The sequence below is a fragment of the Tachypleus tridentatus genome, chromosome 10 (genome assembly GCF_004210375.1).
Source record: "Tachypleus tridentatus isolate NWPU-2018 chromosome 10, ASM421037v1, whole genome shotgun sequence".
NCBI classification, from domain to species: domain Eukaryota; kingdom Metazoa; phylum Arthropoda; class Merostomata; order Xiphosura; family Limulidae; genus Tachypleus; species Tachypleus tridentatus.
The window spans coordinates 194144002-194166370 of NC_134834.1; the positions used below are offsets into that span (position 1 = coordinate 194144002).

General features: G+C 31.6%; 2 protein-coding genes across 2 annotated transcripts; one reads left to right on the forward strand and one right to left on the reverse strand.

Moving 5' to 3' along the window:
* The first annotated feature begins 212 nt into the window (after positions 1-212).
* Positions 213-13439, forward strand: LOC143227883 (NADH dehydrogenase [ubiquinone] 1 beta subcomplex subunit 9-like). The gene is made up of 4 exons (XM_076459236.1): positions 213-389; positions 5785-5927; positions 10516-10571; positions 11880-13439. Exons 1-4 carry the CDS (start codon positions 292-294, stop codon positions 12012-12014), a joined length of 432 nt encoding a protein of 143 aa, XP_076315351.1. The 5' UTR covers positions 213-291; the 3' UTR covers positions 12015-13439.
* Positions 13440-16980: 3541 nt separating this feature from the next.
* Positions 16981-22029, reverse strand: LOC143228619 (cuticlin-4-like). Its single transcript, XM_076459844.1, has 2 exons — positions 19834-22029; positions 16981-17803 (listed from the first exon to the last, which is right to left on the reverse strand). Exons 1-2 carry the CDS (start codon positions 19941-19943, stop codon positions 16981-16983), a joined length of 933 nt encoding a protein of 310 aa, XP_076315959.1. The 5' UTR covers positions 19944-22029.
* Between the last annotated feature and the right edge of the window lie 340 nt (positions 22030-22369).

Genomic DNA, 22369 nt, shown 5'->3' on the forward strand with positions numbered 1-22369 from the left:
ATGGCGAGTCTAAAATTATATATTTCGTTTTTCAAACACGATAATGTAATAGTATTTTTGAAAAATATAATATTATATAAATTTTATGCTAAAGAATATCAACTAATATTTAAGAACTCAATATTTTTTTAATATTCTGTCATTTGTAATCAATGTCGTAATTTGAAAAATTAATATACTTGTTATTAGGGTAATATTATTGTTTCCATTCGACATTAGCGCTATCTATTAGGCTTATAAATGTTGAAGGTGAGCTCAGGATAAAATTTGAGAAGTTAAAATTGGTCTAAGATGTCGTACCTCGAAACAAGACTTGTAAGTCATACTGTAAAGGTTTGTAGCTTATACAAAAGGGCTCTGAGAAATCTGGAATCGTATATACACGAAAGGTAATTACATTTATAGTTGTAATTAGTGTTCTACTAAGGTTGTTGGTCTCAACGTGCAAGTCTGCTGATTTTCTCAGTGCCAACTATATGTTGTTTACTTCAGGGTTGGTGATAGCAACAACTTTTCATCTTGGCACCAGATATGAAAACAATTAATATTGTCTATTCTGAGAAAATGCAAGGATAAAAAATTTGCAAAACTCTGTAATAAAATCTGATATATGTGATACAAAATCTGATGTGAAATTTTGAGTGCAATGATAAAGTATTAAAATGTAAATAAGTAATTTGTAACTTACAACAACAATTTTTGTAATATACAATAAACTTGATGACTTATTTAGGTTTCTGAAAGAAACAATTCTTTGAAAAGATATTTGGCTGTATATCAAGTCTAAAATAGATTCAAAATATATATACACAAACACAGTTGACCTGTGCATTTCATTGTGTCATAAGGATAAGAAAACATGTTGAGATAAAACAAGGTGAGAGAAGGTCATTTAATACATCAAGAATATTCATTCTGAAAGTGACCACTCATTTTCCCAACTAAAACTGAATCTACCCTGTCATATCACAGAAAAGGTAAAGAGGATCTTTCAGCTTATTGAGATCAGTCCTTATTCAAAAAATTAATAATAAAAGTTTATTAAAAAGTTTCTAGTGCATTTTAAATTTGTAAACAATCTTAAAAATAGTCCATCAAAACCTTGTATCTGTTTAACAGAATTTTAAAAAAATCAAACTAATTGTACAGGGAAAATCATATAGTAAGCTATTCCATAAGTTTAAAAACTAACTGAAAATGAAAATGTTAGGAATAAGTTTGCATATCGATTTCCAAACTTCAAATATTTAAATTTGTATTTCCAATGTTTTTACCACTGACCCTGTATATAAACTATCCTACTCAGTAGTTTTTAATGCTTCAATTAAAGCATTCCATAATAAATCCAATCTAAAAATGATATATACCAGGAATCACTCTTTACCAATGGTTTTCAGTTTCTGTTCATGGACTCCTATCAAGTGATCTGTGTGTGAATGTATATATGGTTAGAGAAATGAAGCAGCTTATAACTTCATAGATCCCTTTGTGGTCTGCTGAAAAAAAGTTTAGGTAGTGTGTGAACAAATAAGTGAAACCAATTCTATGTACGTTTTATATCCTTACTATACTGCATTTAGAGGACAAATACTTCCCATCACTTCAGTATAGTCCTAACAGAATTTTGTACAATGTTAGAAAAAAGTTTCCTTTCAAAATGTATAAAATTAAGATCAATAGTTGTATTTGTTTTTTTAAATACAGCTAAGTACTCACCAAAATGCATTAGGTTTTTATCATCAAAATTTCTAAATCCTCCTTAGATTTTAACATAATACTATTGTTTTGCTTTTTTTACACAAGAAACACTAAATTTTTAGATTACATATCTCACATCATAACCTATGGAACATGATGAAAGTTGCAAGTCCAAGGTTTATAAATATTTGAATGATAGCTGGCTCTGAGATTGTTGTATTTGTTAATGGTTTTGCTTTATGGATAGAACAGCCTAGATTAACCAGTAGGTCCCTTATTGCCCTTAAATGTTTTCAAAACATACTCAAAACAGACTATTCATTATGATTATTTAGGTCCTTTTGCATAAGAGAAATATTTTCTATATAGTTGGCTCTTTCCAGATTAGTATTGTTGTTAGCAAACTTGAAGTTACTACTACTACTGAAAATTTATTCCAAGTAATTAACATGAATAATGAATAACAGGTTTAGTAACAATTCTATGATGAACCACATAAGTGTCATTACCTCAGTGTGAAAAATACCTTTTTATTATCACATTTTGATTTATTTTAACCAGAGGTATATTGGTTTGAGTCAAAGTGTGCAGGACCTGACAACATAGAGTGCCATTTAATACATTGTTATGCATTTAGTATTTGTTATCAAAAGTTTTCCTACAATTCTATCTTGCAGCAGGTCACTCTGGTGTAGAGAAAATGCCAGATTCAGTACGTATGGATACTAAAAAACTTTAAATATGTTCCAAGGTGACTGTAGAGGTTATGCAAAAACAATTTGAAAACTGTATAATTAACAGAAGTATTTTTATTCTTTACATAAACATCATCCTTCACTTTGACATATCAAGAGCCTGAATCAGACTGACTTTGTCATTTTATAAATATATCATGAATGTCAAAACTTTAATAACATTTCTGTTTTCTCAGCACAATGGACTTGTACTTTTGACTAAAAATTGCAACACTGTACATGGTCAACATTACTTTTCTAATGCAGGGTCAGTCTATTGGATGAGACCCCATGCATTATACACTTAAACATAGTTCCCAAATCCATTTAACTTTTCAACCAATTCCAGAGGTATCCAACTTACTGAAGAATTTCTCATGATGTACCTTGACCTGAAAGTCAAAGCAAATATCATAAATTAAGATATCTTTTTCAAAATTAAAGGATAAAATGTATTAAAAAACTAACACATTGGTGAATTAAAAAAGCTCTTCTATAAAACCATGCTAAAAATTGTTCACTAAATGCTAATTTTCTAAAGTACTTTTGACAGAAGCTGATAAATCCTTGCTACCAAATAGGCTTATCCTTGTTTCTCAGATCCTCTCATACTTTATCCTTATAGAAATAGGAATCAGATCAGCAATTTTCCATTTAGTAATTTCTCTAATATCAACAAACTTGTGTATAAAACACGTAAGGCCCCAAGTATCTGCATCATACTATTAAACTACTTCAAGATTTTAAGATATTACTGTTAGGTTCTGTATTCTAAAGAAACTGACCAGCTTCCAAGATTATTCAACATCATTATCATTAAACTGAAAGCTACAGTAACAACTAAAAACTTTATCATTTTAGTGAAAAAAAAAACAAACTAATTTGCAACACATCTTTTGTCACTTGAAAAAGAGTTATTCCTGAATTTTTGTTTTTTTTAAAACAAAACGCTATGATTTTAAAACAAGTTTTAAAAATTATTACTCATCTAAAAAACTGCCCCAGTCTTTATCATTGAAACATTTAGTGCTAGCATTACTGATTTGATTCGGTTTGCATAACTTACTACCAAAGCGTTAATGAAATAAACCAGACCTTTGAGAAACCACATTAGTAACATTCTTCTGATCTTAAATAATTACAGTTCATTTAATTCTAGTTTCTTCCTCAAAACAATTTTATGACATATTACAATAAAAGTTTTAGATGCACTTTTGTATTGAAGCTTATCTAAAGATTTTAGATAAGTCGAGATGTGCTATGAACTGAGCCATGTATCAAAACAAGTGAGAAAGGTGTGTGCATATGCTGTTGTAATCTGGGCCATGTACCAAAACAAGTGAGAAAGGTGTGTGCATATGCTGTTGTAATCTGGGCCATGTACCAAAACAAGTGAGAAAGGTGTGTGCATATGCTGTTGTAATCTAAGCCATGTACCAAAACAAGTGAGAAAGGTGTGTGCATATGCTGTTGTAATCTAAGCCATGTACCAAAACAAGTGAGAAAGGTGTGTGCATATGCTGTTGTAATCTAAGCCATGTACCAAAACAAGTGAGAAAGGTGTGTGCATATGCTGTTGTAATCTAAGCCATGTACCAAAACAAGTGAGAAAGGTGTGTGCATATGCTGTTGTAATCTAAGCCATGTACCAAAACAAATGAGAAAGGTGTGTGCATATGCTGTTGTAATCTAAGCCATGTACCAAAACAAGTGAGAAAGGTGTGTGCATATGCTGTTGTAATCTAAGCCATGTACCAAAACAAGTGAGAAAGGTGTGTGCATATGCTGTTGTAATCTAAGCCATGTACCAAAACAAGTGAGAAAGGTGTGTGCATATGCTGTTGTAATCTAAGCCATGTACCAAAACAAGTGAGAAAGGTGTGTGCATATGCTGCTGTAATCTGGGCCATGTACCCAAGCAAGTGATAAAGCTGTGTATACATGCTACTATAATCTAAGCTATGTCCTAAACTAAGTCAAATGTTTTCTGAAAGTGGCATACATTTGCTGCAAAAAAAATGTTTAGAAGACCTCTTACAATTACATCTGCTGTAAAATGTTAAGTTATAAAGAAAAACTTAACCTTGAACTGTAGTGGATTTTCCTAGAATATAAAAATATACATGTAATTATTATTATTCAGATGTTTTAAACTGCTTAACTTAATTATAATTATTGGAGTATATGGTATGTATCAGGTGACATAAATTTAAGCTTTTGAGATCCTTCTCTTTACTTGTTCTTGAACAAATAACATTATTCAACAATTGGTTTATTAGGGATACAAATTAAAATCACCATTCAGTTTTGGTTTGTAATTTTAATGGTTATGTGATAAATTAATTGTGTGTACTTGACTTCCTGTCCTTTGGAGTGTTATTACTGTATGTACTTACAAATGAAATTTAATGAGTAAAGCTGTTTAGTTCTCTCTTCCAGGTACATTGTATAGGCTATTTACTTTCATTGAAATATCTCTAGGTTCTAATAAGTGTTCAAGAATGTGTGTTAAAATCTTCAGTAACTTTTAGTACAATTCTAAGGTAAAAATCATCAGACACACAAGTTTTATCTCTCTCTCTTTATCCAAAATAACTCTCTTCAACAGGAATATTTTAAAAGGATTTCTTACATTATAAATATATGCATTGATAAAATATTGTTTAACTCCTTATTCATCTGTTTAAATTAATTTTGTCATAGCAGTTCATGTGTGCCATTATCTCTGTTTCACTAAGTTTGTTATACCAGTAATATCTAAAGTGTTGACTAAAATATTGCCATACATAGCTTTCATCCAACTGAAAAGCTCTTTTTTTTCCATTCTGTGACATTAAAACTATTTGTATTTATCTTATAACAGAGAAATTACCACCCTGTATTGTAGTCTTGTCTGTTCTGCTAAATAAATTTAATTTGAACAGTCTTTAATGAAACCTTTAGGGTTTGTTTTCTTGATATATTACTTCCCACATTGTTTATAATTATGTACTGTTTCATTCAGATGTACTTATTTGTTGCTAATGTCTTAATCATCACGTCATATTTTAAATGCCTTTCTTTCACCTGAATTGAAGAAATGTTATTGAAAGAACTGCCCAATAGTTTTATTTTTAAAGCCCTTCTGAAATTATTAAACAATCAGGGTCACAAATAGATCAAAATGTTATATGTAGTTTAGGCCTGTCTGTAAAGAAATCTTTCCTACCAAACACTGGTGGAAGCTAGAGAAAAAAATTAAATATATTGTAGCATGCTATGTACTGTATCAAACATGTATCCTCAGTATATTTTTAAAATACCAAAATATTTGTTACAGACAGGTAAATTAACTTTGTTGAATTTTTTTCAGGCCACATTTTCGGTTTAATGCAGTATTACTGAGACAACGTTTTGAAGAAAATCGGAACATTACTGACATGAGGATCGCTAAGCAGCTTATTGAGCAAGGAGAAGATGAATTATTTCATAAGTCTCATTATCAACCTTTGAAATGTAAGTTACTTTAGACTCTGTTTTGAAATTGTAAAGCAAGTACAAAATACTAATGTACTGTAAACATGTTTTAATTTTCTGTAATAATGTATTAATAATAAATTGACTTTTTGGTTGTAATTACTCTGTCTTTGATTCTTGTATCTGTATTATAAATGGATTTGTTTTATTTTCAATGTTTATTTTTGAAAGCACTCAATTTGTTTATCTGCTAGTCAAAATAGTCAGCAAATAGCTTATAAACAGCTGCTATTCCTAGTTTTACTGTCTTTGATTTGTATTCATGTTTCCATCTTCTAGAAACAGTAGAAACTAAAATTTTTATAAATATTTATTAAGATAATATTTTTAAAAATCTGTATTGTGGTCTAGGTTACTAAGTGTAAGTAGTATAAGTGGGCCTTTTGCCAAATACTGTTTCCAAAAGATATGTTTTGCATTTCTCATTGAATACTCAGTAATGAAGTATTACGTACCTGAGCCACTACCTAGACATAAGATCTTTAGTGCTTTATATACTCACAAGTAACAATCATAACTAAAAAATATCCTTTTAAATTAACTCTCATTTATGAGTATAATAATGATCATTATATGGTTTCAGTAGAGGTGTTCAGTTAAATAAGCATACGTTCAAAGTAATACATTTATCCACTGAACATTTAACCAACAAACATCACGTGAATGCAGTAGTGCACAAAAAAAACGTGATATTTGTAATAAAACAAATTAATATGTGTAATTATTCTCAACTTCATTCCATAATGTACATTTTTTTATTAATCTTCTGTCATTGGTGTATATTAAAGTATAGTATTTCTGTTGTACATGGCTTTTAAAAATATGCAAGTTAATTATGTCTGAATTCAGGGCACTTTATCATACAGTAAAACATTCTCCTTAAAATAATATTACAGAAACAGTTTTAGGTTTTCTATAACATAATGATTAGCATGATAGAATACCAAGTAATTAAGCAGAATAAAGACATCAATCCTTTCACGGCGGTCTCAGTATATTATACACAAGTTCATACACACATTTGCACACTTTAAGTATTTTGATACAATATGTGGACTTTCACAAAATTTAGCACACTTTTAGTAAAGATTACAAGTTTTCTGTGCACAAAAAACAGATTTTATATGAAATATTTTTACTAAAGATTTGTTTGTGAAAATATCAAGTTTGTTTGGTTACTAGCCCAAGTGTGAAATGATTTTGTGTTACAAATAAAACAAACTGTTCTTCATCCCAAAAATCTTCAGTATTATTTGTGTTATCTCTAAAACTTCTGAAATAGATTTTAAATGTTTATATTCGGTAAGACTTTATATTGTTTCTATACTGTATGTGGGGTCTGTCAACTAACTAACCTCGTAACCATCATAAAAAAATTAGGAAGTAAATATAAATTGTTTTTTTGTGCTCGAATGGCTACATGTTAGAACACACTAATACAAATGTTTAGTCTAAGTAGTTTAAGGCTCATAATGTTATATATTTATTGTTATCATACTGACCTTAGTCTTGCCTAGCTAAAACATTACATAACTTTCATTGAAGTGGTGCATGTACACTCATGTTATTCTATCTAATAATATATATCTAATATATATATATAGAGAGAGAGTGAGATTATTACTATTTATAACTTAGTTATTATATTTATTTTTCTTAAAATATAGAACAGTAAAAAAGAAGTAAAGCAAACAGTTCTCTTGTAGCTACGATCTTTGAACTCAGTTGCTGCTGGACATAGGTTGCTAAGCTTTTTAAAATATCACATGTGGAGGATATCAAACAATTTTTGTTAGGTTTTACATATACAGTTGAATAGCCCCAAAAAATCATAAATAACTAAGCTGTATTTAGGTTTTAAAAAGTGTGAAACTTTGAGCAAACTAAAGGCACAATTTACCTTCTTGAAATCTTAGATTGAAAGAATGTGGTGGCCTTTTCACAGATTAAAATGACTTGGAAAACCACTAGGGGTACACTCTGAGCTGTCGATTGGTTATTCACATGTCATATATTGTAGTAAGAGAATATAAGAGACTGTTTCAAATAATTGAAAAGAGGTGAATAGCCCCAAAAAATCATAAATAACTAAGCTGTATTTAGGTTTTAAAAAGTGTGAAACTTTGAGCAAACTAAAGGCACAATTTACCTTCTTGAAATCTTAGATTGAAAGAATGTGGTGGCCTTTTCACAGATTAAAATGACTTGGAAAACCACTAGGGGTACACTCTGAGCTGTCGATTGGTTATTCACATGTCATATATTGTAGTAAGAGAATATAAGAGACTGTTTCAAATAATTGAAAAGAGGTGAGCGGGTCTACTGCATTTATTTCAGTACATAAGCTATATCTCATCAAAATAAAAAGTTGAGGTTTGTATTTTGGCATCACAAGCATCTTATTCTAACCAGTGCTGCATTCAACATACCACATGACTCACTAAAATCTACATTTAGGTAGGTTCTGTTAACATTTATTTTAAATTAACAAATTAACTTGTATATAATATTAAAGTTTGAATTATAATCTACAAGTTGATTCTAAACTTATTGACAAAATTTATAAAATAGTAGTTAAAATTTTGAATTCAAGTCATCAAATGGTATGACATGATCTTTGACCCATCATGAAAGGGTTATAAAATCTTTTATGGCTACCATAGCTTTGGTTTTAAATACATTGGTTTTCAAACTCCATTGTTTACAAAGCTTTAACTTACTTTGTTCTTGAAAGTTACTTCTGAAACAGCTGCTAATCATTTTATCTGTAGAAGTAGACTAATTTATGTTTGTACCGTATTATGCAAGTGTCAGAACAAACATCAAAATTTTATTAATCTTTATATTTAGTACAACAGAAACTCAGTGAAAGTGTTTGGGTTCAGTAAACAGTTAATATTTTGTGTGTCCCTCTTTTGCATTAACAACTGCAGACAGTCTTTCAGGCTTTGTTGCAACATATTTAATTAAAGAACACTTTAGGATTTTACTTCAAATGTTTCTAACAAACTCCCATAAAGTTTCTTTACAAGTAACTTTTGATTTGTAAAATTTTGACGTATCAAATCTCAGATTCACTCAAATGGGTTGAAATTGGGGCTCTGTAGGGGCCATTCCATCATTTTAATGACTAACAGCTTCTTTCATAGCTAAGTAATTTATGCATGGGTTGGATGAGTGTTTAGGGTCATCTTAGTAGTAAGAGCTTTTATCAATAATACACAAACAACTAGGCATATCATGATGGATCAGTCAGCATCTGATGGTACTTGTACAGATCTATTATTCTATCTATCTTGCAAGTATTTCCTGTACTCTTAGCTGAAAAGCACCTTCAAACCATTACACTACCTCCACCAAACTTCATGTCAGGTACTATGCATTGAGGTATCTTTCATCTGTATTCTGCCAATCATCCACATCACCCTTTTCTAATTGTCAACAACACAGGTTTTGTGCTTGTTGGCAAATTTCTGTCTCTTGACAATATTTGGAGATTGGAATAAAGGTGTTTTTTTTTATTGCTATATGATCAGATATTCCATTCTAGTTGTGCTTTTTTGATACTGTAGGTCTGAACACTTTTCTGTCATTTGGTACCTGGTCATTTATCTCATGCTTGAGATCAATGGCAGTCTTCCTCTGTACCAAAATAAATGAGATACTTTACATCAATATTATTGAGTTTAAGTGTTCTACCTCTTCCTTTCATATTTTCAAATCATGTCTCAACGTCATAATCTAGGGTGTACTTGACAGTGTTTGGGTGGCATTTGAAGTGTGCAGTAATTTCTTGGATAGTCCAACCAGCATTATATAAAGGTTTTTATTTGAACTCTGAGCTGTACTGACAACAATTCTCTATGATTTTTTGGTCATGGCACAAAAATATAACTTAATATATAGTTATTAAACACTATCTTTATCAAGGTTTATTTGTGGAGTACCATTAAATCCATTTTTTCTAACATATACTAGTATCATATGCTAGCTCCTTGCTTACTTCTTTTGATATAGTTAAGACACTGCATGGTGTACCATGGCAGTTATTTCAGACCCTAAACATGGTCAGTATGTTTATTCAAGTAGAACCCTTATAACCTGCCCTTAGCACAAGTATATGGGAATTCTAAAGAATGATAAATATTCTTATCCTGGCTCATTCAGTTGTCAACAGGGATCAGTGAAGCATTACCATAGTGTTGAAAGTGGCATTCTTTAAGAGCATGGAAGAATTAGCCCCATAAAATTAAAAGAATGAAAAAATATTCTCTTGTACTAATACTGTTGCACAGTACTGTGTATAAATTTCCCATTGGTGCCTACATTTTAAATTCAGTATTGAAGGTTAGATTAGGGTACATTTTGCAGATTTTTCATGGTTCCAAGTAGTCAAAATTTCATTACAGTTTTCTGAATCAAGCACATTAGAAAAGTAATCAACAGAAAAAATAAAATTAATCTAGTGGTGTGACAGTTTAGTAAAGATATGGTTTAAAATCATTTTAGGTCTAAATAAATAATTATACATGTATAAAGATATATTACTAGTTATTATTATTTTCAGTTCCTTGTAGTCCTGGAGGAGTAGCTTATGAAAGAGTAGTTGGGTCCCCTGACTGGGTAAGTACTTTGTGTGTGTCCTCCCAATAGATGTAGTATTAAAAAACCCATAATAAGAAACTTTCACTTTAAATGAATATCTTCTAGGAAAGACCAAGCTATTTTCAAGTCTGTAAATGGTTCTGAGCATTATTTTATTTCTTCCCGGCCTGGAAACGTACAGGCTGTTATAAAATCAGTATACCAAAAAGAAAGTTGTAAATGTTTAATTGTATGAGACAACAAAATTCAAAACAAAATATCTTCTGAAAGCTTGTAAGTTTCATTTAAATTAATTATCATACTTATTGCTTATATTTATGATTATTATTTGTGAATGTGTTTTATTTCAAACTTCAAAAGTGAGCGTGTTTTTGAGTATAATGACAAGTTTTGAAGACTTCTCCTGGTTTAAACTCTTGACTGTTATCTTTGGAAATTTTTTAAAACAAAAGCACCGTAACATGCTAAGAGATCCCGAGGAACTATAACTTAGTATCCATGATGCTGTCATATCCATCTCTACAACTCTTTTGGAAAATGTGTTTTCAGAATTACTTTAATTATAGCTAATGATAGAAGGCATGTTTATTAGTTATATTGAATAAGCCTTCAGAAGATATTTTCTATTTTATTGTTATCTTAAATAGTAAATGTTATTCAACTTTCTCTTTGGTATATACATATTAGAAAACCTTGCATAATACTATAATACTTACATATTTAAATTCTAGGATGTGCTGATAATATTCTATTTTATAGATAATTTTCACTCTGTTCTTGATTTATGTATTTTAGTTTTTGAAGCTGTTAGTGTTAAAAAATATTGCATGAGAAAAACAGTCTTGTTAATGCTGTATCCCTTTCAGCATTGCACACTGTACTAAAATTTATATCTTTGATTTTTAATGATATCTTAACAAATCTAGTTATCTGAACAATCTTTCTTTGTGGGTGTGTAAGATGAGATTTTGTCACACACAGTTAATAAAATCATAAAAATGAATTTGAAAAATGTTACAGTGAATACATTTGTTCATTTACCTTGTGACTGTACTTTGGTTAACATCAGGAGTTTTCAGTTATACAGGTAAGTAGAAAATAAAGTTATGATAGTTATGGGTGAATAATAAATAAATTTTCATGATAATATGAATGAAAAAGACAGAATATATTGAAAGTACTAAAGTTATATTTTACGTATTACTGTAATTATATTTTACTTACATTTATCTAATGCTTTCAGGTGTTTTAATTCGTATTTGATTGCAGTCAGTGAACTAATTAAGAATACAAAGTTTTGTTTACAATTTTCTGTTTATTATTTAGGTCTTGGATTACTGGCATCCACTTGAGAAAGCACAGTATCCTGAATATTTTGCCAGAAGAGAGCAAAGGAAGAAGGAATATATAGAACTATGGGAGAAAACCTATGGGAAGCCAGAAGAATTGCCCTCTCACTAAGATATCTTTTTATGAATAGAGGAAGATAGTTAGACACAGGACATATAAATGTAGTAAATATATTGTTTCTTTCATTACTTTTATTTCAAACAAAAATAACAGATTTACTCATTTTAATGAGAATAAATTACAATGCTAGAAAATACACAATAACTTAGAACATTATATTTAATGAATAAAAAACAAATTGGAATATTTTCTTTAGTGCAAAATATCTCTTGAAATTCTTCAAAGAGTAGATACTATTTTTATCAACCATTTGTAATTAATAACTGTTTAAGATATTTTACTTTCAACAAGAGCATTCAGTATTCACATCTCTTTATTTTAAAGAACACGGATATTTTGCATTTACTGAATATTTTAATATAATATTATTAGGAATGATAATTTTAATAAGAAAGCTGTTCAGTAATTCACAATTTCAGAATTGTAATATCACAAAAACCCTGTGCCTGATATACATAGATTAAAAAAACTGTCACCAGAGCTTGTACAAGATAAAATGCAAAGAGTTGATCACAGATAAAAAGAAATATTTGCATATGTAGATTAATTCATTAGGATATATTTGCAGGTGTAAAATATGCTGCCACATGTGACACATTTAACAAGTTTATATCATTTAATTGTAATGAATTTCTGATGTTTCAACAAAGATAGGACAGTAACAGAGTCTCAAACCACATCACATACCAGTCTGAGCAATGGTCTGATCTTCAGAGAAATCTTTCAATGAAAAAGGAGAAAAACATTGCATGGAAGCTGGAGATATCTATTGGCACTGCTTACAAATTCTTCTAACTACTCATGAAAATCAGTGGTTATTTTAGTGAGAAAGATGGCTTAGGAAAGTGTACTCACAACAACTACATTCAACCACAAGTTTTTGTGATTTTAAACTGCTTGAAGTTTGTCTTCGAAGCTGAAATCTGTTTACATATATGATTGAGAATATTTAGAAAGTTTCAAGATGTTGGAGGAGCTGTAATTGGCTTTCCGTCCTTGGCAGAAAAATGTTACAATGAAAATTGTGGGGTTGGACAATAGTGTGTAGTTACATCTGGTTGGTTCTGAAGACAATCCAATGTGATTAATTTTGACATCTCAAAAATATTTTAAAACATATTTAGTAAGAGTGTGATTCTTCTCACTTACGTTGCTGGTGAGGATTTAGTAAATATTTTGAAAAAAACTAAAACGATTAAATGGAGAATATTCCCTTGAATGATGGTCAAAATCAAAATTAGTTGAAAATGTCATTGTTTTAATACTAATTGTGTAATGAAGTGAAGTTTTGTGATTTGTAACTGTTCCATCATGCCCATGTTTCAAGATTGTCATCATGCTGTAGTTCAGAGGTAATCAAGTATGTTGCAGATCCTAACAACTTACAGCAAATATAATTTGATTTTGATTACAAAATGATGAATCACATTTACTTCACAATTATAGGTACCTACAGTGGAAATACTAAGAATATGTTAAGCATTGTATTACTTCATTTTCAATTTTATGAGAATCGTATTAACTTTTTTGTGAGCAAAACAAATTCTGACATAAATTCAGGGCCTGGCATGGAGTAGTGGTTAAGGCACTCGACTTGTAATCTAAGGGTCACGGGTTCAAATCCCTGTCATACCAAACACACCTTTTCAGCTGTGGGGACGTCATACTGTAACGGTCAGTTCCACTATTCATTATTAAGAGTAGCCCAAGGGTTGGCAGTGGGTGGTGATGGCTAGCTGCATTCCCTCTAGTTTTATGCTGCTAAATTAGGGACAACTAGCACAGATAGCCCTCATGTAGCTTTGCACAAAATTCAAACCAAACAAACATAAATTCAGATAATTCTGTTCTCTTTCTGATGACCTGTGATTTAACAAGAGAATTTAACAAATACATTTGATAATGAATATAGTGATAACTTCAGTGTCTGATTCACTTTGTGACCTCAATCAGATGGACACATATAAGACTTCTTACTTGTTATCAATTTTTTGTAATTGATGTTTTTTATGATGATATGGAAATTGTTAGGTGCATAGATTTTGATTTTTATCATACTTAGTTCTTTGATGTAAAATACACAAGTCTACAATTAGTATTTCAATATTTTAAACCAGAAGACATTCATGATATTAGAAAATCACATGGGTTCAAGAAGTCTTGGTAGAAATGAATAAAACCCTATAACCTGAATGCTTTTAAAAGGTCCACCTGTTCAAAGTGCTTGGGTTTTTAGGTTTTTATTAATTTCTATCAAACCAGAAGACACATACTTGTTAATTTTATAGAGGTTTACCAACACAAGACTACCATTACAATTGAATTTTTCTATTTTAGCTAAGTTGCATTTATGTAAGTGATTTAAAAAAAAAAAGGGGGGGGGGATTTCAGGTACTAAAATATACCTCCGTTGGAAAAGATAATTGTGGCATTATGTAGTTAGGATGCCATATTGTGACTATATATACATCACATCATGTTCATAATATTCATGTTAGTGTGAGGGTTCATTGAAGTTAATAAGTGAAATGGAATTAAGATTTTTTTTTCTTTACATTCAGTTATATCCTCATTAGTAATAAGTATATACCAGGGTAGAGAAAATAATAGTGATTAAGAATGGTAGAACAAAATATAACCATTCTATTTCGATATTAATAACTTATCTAGACATTAAGTTCCAGGTAAAATAAGTTTACCCTTTCTTTCTATAAATGTACAATGTTTATCATTTTTGATCAACTTACGTAGTTTTCACAGGCCTGTATTATTATTTCTGACAGTAGATCATGAAGTATATTTATATCATCATTTATGAATAGTTGCAGCACTAAAAATCCTTCACTTGTGTTCCTGGCCAAGAATGGCCAGGTGAGTTAAGGCATTCGACTCGTAACCTGAGGGTCGCGGGTTCGAATCGTGGTCGCACCAAACATGCTCACCCTTTTCAGCTGGGGGGGCATTATAATGTTACGGTCAATCCCACTATTCCTTGGTAAAAGAGCAGCCCAAGAGTTGGCAGTGGGTGGTGATGACTAGCTGCCTTCCCTCTAGTCTCACACTGCTAATTTAGGGACGACTAGCACTGATAGCCCTCATGTAGCTTTGTGCAAAATTAAAAAAAAACAAAAAACTTATGTTCGTGGTTTAAAGTGTTACAGTCACTGATTTCAATGGCTACATTTCTATGCGTCTACAGATGGGACTATAATAATAAAATTACTTGTTGAATAAAAATACTGTAAATCGTTATTAAGGTAAAATGCTAAAAGTTTTATGTAGATTCAACTTATTCAATAACCTGAAAAATATATCAGGATATCTATAAGTGATCCCCTGATATTTACCTTGTATTGATAAGTCTTACAGAAACTGAACGTAATCCTTATGAAATATTTAATGTTTTTATTCTTGCTGATAAGCATAACTTCCAGTATATATTTGCAAAAGTCCTTTGTATGAATCATTTTATTTACAACTTTACACAGTTATTACATTGCTATATTAGCACTACCCTTTGCTATATGTTAATATTAGAATATGTTAAACGCAATGTGTGTGAAACTACTGCACATGGCATCGTATAAACATTCAACATAAGAAATTTGTTTCACATTGTTAGAAATGCACGTCATTATTGTATGGTGTTGGAGCCATTTCTTGTGTTCACTCATAATTAGTCTTCTGGCATGTTGAAGTGTGGAGTTCCTTGTATTATCATATATGAATATGCAATATTATATATTAAACGTCATTGTAGCATTATAGCTTTGAAGCATACACGTGAGCATCTAAAACCACATTTATTGGTTGTTGTGGTTGATTGTCTGAGGAATATACCATAAAACACCTTAACCAGCACCTTATACACTAATGCTTAGGAGCATGGAAACATCTGAATTAGTTCTGACATACGAATTTATAAATATCAACCCTGAGCTATAGAACACGCCCAAAATACTACTCGAGACATGCACTGGGTCTCCAGAAAAGCACTTTAAACGTACCATCTTTGGAGCACACGGTACAACGTGTAAAACAACATTTTAAATCACTGTTTTTGAGCGTGTAGTTGATGACGTAAAACAATACAAGTTTGACTAATAATAAGAAATTTAGTTGGGTTCAGTTCTAGGTAAAGTAAATTTCTTAAACAAACGTCTTATGGTTGTTCTGATGTGAAATTAAACCATCTAAGAGTGCGCTTTACACATTATTACGATCTTCTAATAGAACATTTAAAGTTCGTTGTTAGGAGTGTTTAGTACATTATATGAAACATTAAAATTTTGAAATAAACATGAAAATAACATGCGATAGAAACAGCTTTTAATATTTGTTATTCCTTTTCGCAAACGTTACAAATTTTTTGTACGATCTTTTTCCTTCTCAACGACTAGCAACATGAAAATATATAATTTTTTACAACTCGCATATTAAAACATTACAAGCTTTAAAATTTTGTTTGAACGCCAAAAATAATAATATGGAATTATATTTTACGAAGAGCTGAGTAAACAGTGTCGTAGCGAATTTTTACTTTTGAATATTGTAACTGTTACTGTATTTACAAAAATGTTCAGAAAGTTAGCAAACTAACTATAACAAACGGATAAACAATGTTCTTCGACTTTTTTAGAAGAACACCATAAATGCACATTTAATACTCTTTTTTTTTTTTTTTAAGGCTGATACAAAATATGTGAACAGCCGTTACAAAAGTCAAGGTTTACCAAGACTGTTTAGCAGGTCACGTTGAGAGTAGGAATGGAACGTCGATGTATGATGGGACGGAATGTTACGAATACGGATACAAAGAACAGCGGTTATCGTGGAAGAGGCGAGAAGTATAAGAATGGTAACAACAAGTGATGTGACAAAGCTAGGGGTGGACATGCAGATGTCACCATCTCGAAGGTTAGATCCTGTGGTCAGTGATACTGTACCGTTACCACTTTCAGAAAATATAATATCTTCTGGAGCCACAACTCGATTCCACGCAACAAGCGGATTGGTTCAACGGTGTCGTGAAGCCTGAGGATGCCGTCTTTGTCTTCTTTATCACCTTTACTCCACCACGAGTATCTCTCTTCTTTCGTCCTGACCGAGCTTGTGGGAATTCTGTACAGAAATCTTGACATTGGAACTTGCATATTTCAATGTTGCATTCCAGGAACACTTCCATTGTGTCAGGAAATTTGAAGGCTTGGAAAAAAGAGTAAGCAATGATGCTTGCCCCAGTGTTCCCTGTCTGTCTTGTTTTCTGCCATGGGCCCATCAACTTCTTCTTTATTACACATCCTCGTACATCAGTAAGTTGGATGCCCTTACTGACATCTCCAGAATGTGCAATACATTCCTTCACGTGAATGTCAAAATTGTCAGTGCCTTGTACATAGATAACTGCTGTTAAAGTATCGCCAATTCTGACCAATCCTGTGACAGGAACAGCAAATGGCCCTCGTCCAACTTGGATATCCATATAACTGTCTACAGAATCTCCGCTGTAGGTTATAGAGATTATATCCAGCATGTCTATGTTAATACTGGACGTCACAGTCTTCTCGAACTGACCTGTCCAGAGACAACGAATGTGTCGTGCAGTATCCCATACTTCTTGAAAACCAGGCTCATTTTGGATTATTATAGTGTTCTCTAAATAAGCCTGACCACCTTGATTGAATTGATCTACAAATTGGGTACCACAACGATCAAGGTAAATGGTGAATTCGTAAACGGATCTTCCATTGTTCGGCACCACATAAATACAATTCGTATTACTATTTAAAAGAGAAAAAAAGATGAATTATTAGAACAATATTTTTCCCGTTTAGTCGCATTGGATGTAGAAGTATTAAGTAACAAGAAGTCGAACATTTTATTATTTACTCTTATAGTTATGCATGTTTCCAACTCTACTAAGTGACATGTCAACACACGTATAGTTCATCATTGTGAATATTTTAACTGTTTCACTTGGTTATAACTTATAATTAGTCTAAACAGTTGAGAAGATTCATCATTACCTATATGTTGAGATATAGTCAGGTGGTTAGAGCGCTGGATTTGCAATGTGAGGGTCGCGGATTCGAATCCCCATCCTAAAAAATATACCCTTTCAATCGTGGATACGTTATTATGTGTTATTAAACATGGTCAACCGCACTCTTCATTGGTAACAGAGTAGTCCAAGAGTGTGTGGTGGCTGATGATGACTAGCTACTTCGCCCTAGTCTTTAGGGATGATGAGCGCAGATAACCCTCGTGTAGATTTGCGCGAAATTTAAAAGAAGCTATATAGATTTGGCATTACTAATGATTTAGTTATGAACAGAATAAGAGTGACGGAGCATATTTTTCTTTTATTATTCTTTACATGAGAAATGGAATAGAGCCTAAATTCGAATCGTGCATGAATATTAAGTTTTCCATTCTTGTTTGTGGCCTATAATTCAAATATTTAACAAATTCCGTAATTTCGGTAACAAAAAAGTTCATTCTTTTGGTTAAAATGTTTTCGGTTTGTCATTTAACAACATCATTAAAACGATCGGCACAAGGCTGTATCAATTGTTAACGGCGCTCTGTGTGAGAAAGAAACTCTGCGCCCTTGTGTTTAAAGATGCAAACTCACACCCCTTACGGGTCGGCATTGTTTGCGGACGCAGCGCTCACACTAACCTTGATACGGCGTAAATTGGGATCCTGTTAGGGATGACCTTAGAATACGCCCAGGGCAATAGAGAATATGATATGTGACTAGTTGAAATATTTTTAAAAAACTACGATTTGTAGCTAGAGGGTTGACGCTCGGTACGCGGAAAAAAGATATGTTGGAATTTAAAAATAAATTCCATCTGTTTTTACCCTTAATGATACAGTAGTAAGTCTCACAACTTATAATACTAAAAAACAGGATTTCGATACCTGTGGTGAGCACAGCCTAGATAAATAAATAAACAACCATACCGTTCTGTTTTCGGTAAATATTTAATTTATTCTTTAGTGTATACAGTAGAGGTCTCTACAATCTAACTACAATTTAACCTTGCTAAATACTTTTACCATTTTATAATGATTATTATATTAGAAATTAGAGCTAATTAATATTAAATAAAAGCTGGAGAAAAGTCACTGTATCATTACAATTATTATATTTCAAGCTATCTTCACTGGTTTACTGTATATGATATATCTTTTTAATTGTAATGATTACTCTTCAACATTGAATAATAGTAATTAACTTATACTAAAATTAAGGTGTTTAATTAATTATTAAGTTAGTTTATTTAATTGCCTTCCTTGTGTGTATTTCTAGTTCAATAATTTACTTTTAATTTAAATGTTATATTACTTACTGGCAAAAGTTTGGTTCATATCTCGTGCAAAGCTATACGCGAGCTATTTGTTTCAAGTTGTTCATAATTTAGCAGTGACAGACTAGAGAGAAAGCAACTAGCAAATACCATCTACTGCCAACTCTTTGGACATTCATTTTACTAACGAATAAGGGAATGACATTTACATTACAACGCCCCCACGGCTGAACGATTGAGCATGTTCAGTATAATGGGGCAAAAGATTAAACATTACGAAATTTTCAGAGCAACTTGAAAGGTTATTAATATTAGGCTAATAAATAACCTTAATAATATTAATAATAATTAATATTAGGCTAATATTAATAACCTTCCAAGTTGCTCTGGGGCCTATTAGGCCCCACTTTTCGTAGGAGTGTTAATGACAACAAAATTTGGCTTATGCGAAATATTTGTTATAAAACCACTTCAGAAAGTAATGAGCATTTTACCTGTAATATCCTTTAGAATAAATAACTCCGTTGAATGGACTACTGAACTCAATCCTGATGGCCATTGTTTCCTTCTGACACTGGACGTCAATGTTGATAATTTGTGGCATTTGTCCTGCAGGGGCCAATGGTAACAGCTCAGACTCTGGTAGAATGTTTTGGGCGGCTGGGAGAGGATTAAAATTAGAATATGAATTTTGATTCACTGGTCTGACTGGAGAGATGTGCTGTGGTCCTGAAACAAATCCACTTCGTGTATTTTGACCTTGTCTGTTGGAGGAGGTAGCACCAACAAAGCTAAGAAGTGGAACTTGACTCTGTCCTGAAGATGAACCATACTGTTTTGCGTCTCTGGCGTGACCAACCTGAAGGCATTGAATTAAATTTAAAAGTTAAAAATTGGCTATGTGTGTGTAAGCTTAACAAATTTAATAAACCCAAACAATTGTAAAAATCATGCATAGTGAATGAAAGTTTTAACATTCTAATTAGTAATTATAATTTCGAGTAAAATATTCCACAAATTCTATACCCGTATTTAAAAATACCAAGTAAAAATCAGAAACATAATAAGAGTAAACTCTACAGATTAAATATTTAATCAGTTGAAATTTAATGTTTTTAACAAAGAAACTATAGTCTTGAGTTTAATAAAACAAACCTATCTTAATATTTCATATTATGATGAGTTGTTCAACTGAGAGTAAAAACATCAACTCTGTGTTATTGTTATTTTTTTATATATACATCTTGGTTATTGTTTTCAGAAACTCACTTTTAAACAAATATAGCTAAAAGTATTAAGGAAAGTTTAAAAGCAGTAGAGAAGAAAATAACCTTGAACCGGAATGGAAAGGAAGATAAATAACAAGTATGATTAGATATTCAATACCATAACCATTGTTTTGACTGTTTTTATCTTTTTTTACTGCAACCTTGAAATATTTTCGTTGCATGTTTCAGTTATACAAATATTATGTGCGTTGTTTTTGTTTGTTTGTCTTTCGCTCTAGATATGGCTGTTCTGCTGGTTACAGGAAACAGAGGTTACACTAAATAACAGGTCGTGTATGCCTTAATGGGGAGTAAAGAAGGTTATACAGTAAAGCACTATCGTAGGTTATAAACCAGTTTCCGTGTAAAGCACAAGTTACATACTTCCGACAACATTTGTGGTTCTTTTGCTGTTGTTTCTGTTGGAATTTTTTTTTCTTTTTGCTAAAGCTGTTAAATATGAATGTACAATTCCAAAACGCGAACCACATTTTTGTGATAACGAGCTGCGAGCCATGACCCCTCAAATTTATAGTCACGGGACTCTTTAACTCTTACTACTTAGCTACACACGATCCTAAACCCACTTGAAAAAAAAAAAAAAAAAGGATAAATTGAGTGTTATCTGCAGGGGCGTAGATCCTGGGGGAATTGGGGAAACATCCCCCTTCATTTTAGGTGGGGGGTATGGTGCATACAATCATCCCATCTGTTGAATCGTTTTATTGCATCACGGGCCTACAAATTGTGTGTTTGTTCTTGTGATTCTCGTGTTCTTACCAATCGAATTACATAATTAGGCCTAGATGTAGGCTTTTCCAGTAGCCGAAATGTACATCTTTAATATAAGCTTGCTTCTAAACTTTTTGATCTAAGCGACAGTTCGTAAGTATCAGTCAGTAAGCCTAAGTATACATGCAAGTATCGTGGTAACAAGATTACTCTGTGACTGCATGTTTACAGCTTTTAGGTTCATGTAATCAGAGATTACCAATTTGCAAATTGAACAGTCCACATAACTGGTTGCAAAAATCATCCCCTCCCTCATCGGGTGTAAAAAATCTACGCCCCTGGAACTTATCCGCACAGAATAGTTGTAAGTGCGAAGGTAAAAAATAAAATCTTTGGACTATTTCATACGTACTTTACAGAGAAAAAATGCGTTTTTTATAAAGTTATAGAACACAAAAATCAAAACTGTTGCGAAGTGTTGCAGTTGTCTGAACATTTAAAGCCCTCCAGTGAGTCTGCATTGAGTCTGTATACTTACAAAAAATAATGCCTGGGATTTTCCCACTCCCAGGTGGACAGAGTACAAATAATCCAATTGCGGTAAAAACAACCAAACGTTTAAAGAACGTTTTAGAATTTCGAAGAGCGATGTTATCTACATTTCATCTAAGAAATAAATTTGTTTTTAAGCTTTCAACCGCAGTCTGTTATTTCAAAGTATACGATATTTTTCTGATATATATACCTTTGCTTTTTACCACTCTAGGCAAACAAAGTCAAAAGCCCTGATGTTTATTGAACTTACAGTTAAAATACTATCAGCAACAAAAACTTCATATCTTTATTGAACTTACCGCTAAATATACTGTCAGTAACAACAACTTCATATCTTTATTGAACTTACAGTTAAAATACTATCAGCAACAACAACTTCATACCTTTATTGAACTTACCGCTAAATATACTGTCAGTAACAACAACTTCATACCTTTATTGAACTTACCTTTAAAAATACTGTCAGCAACAAAAA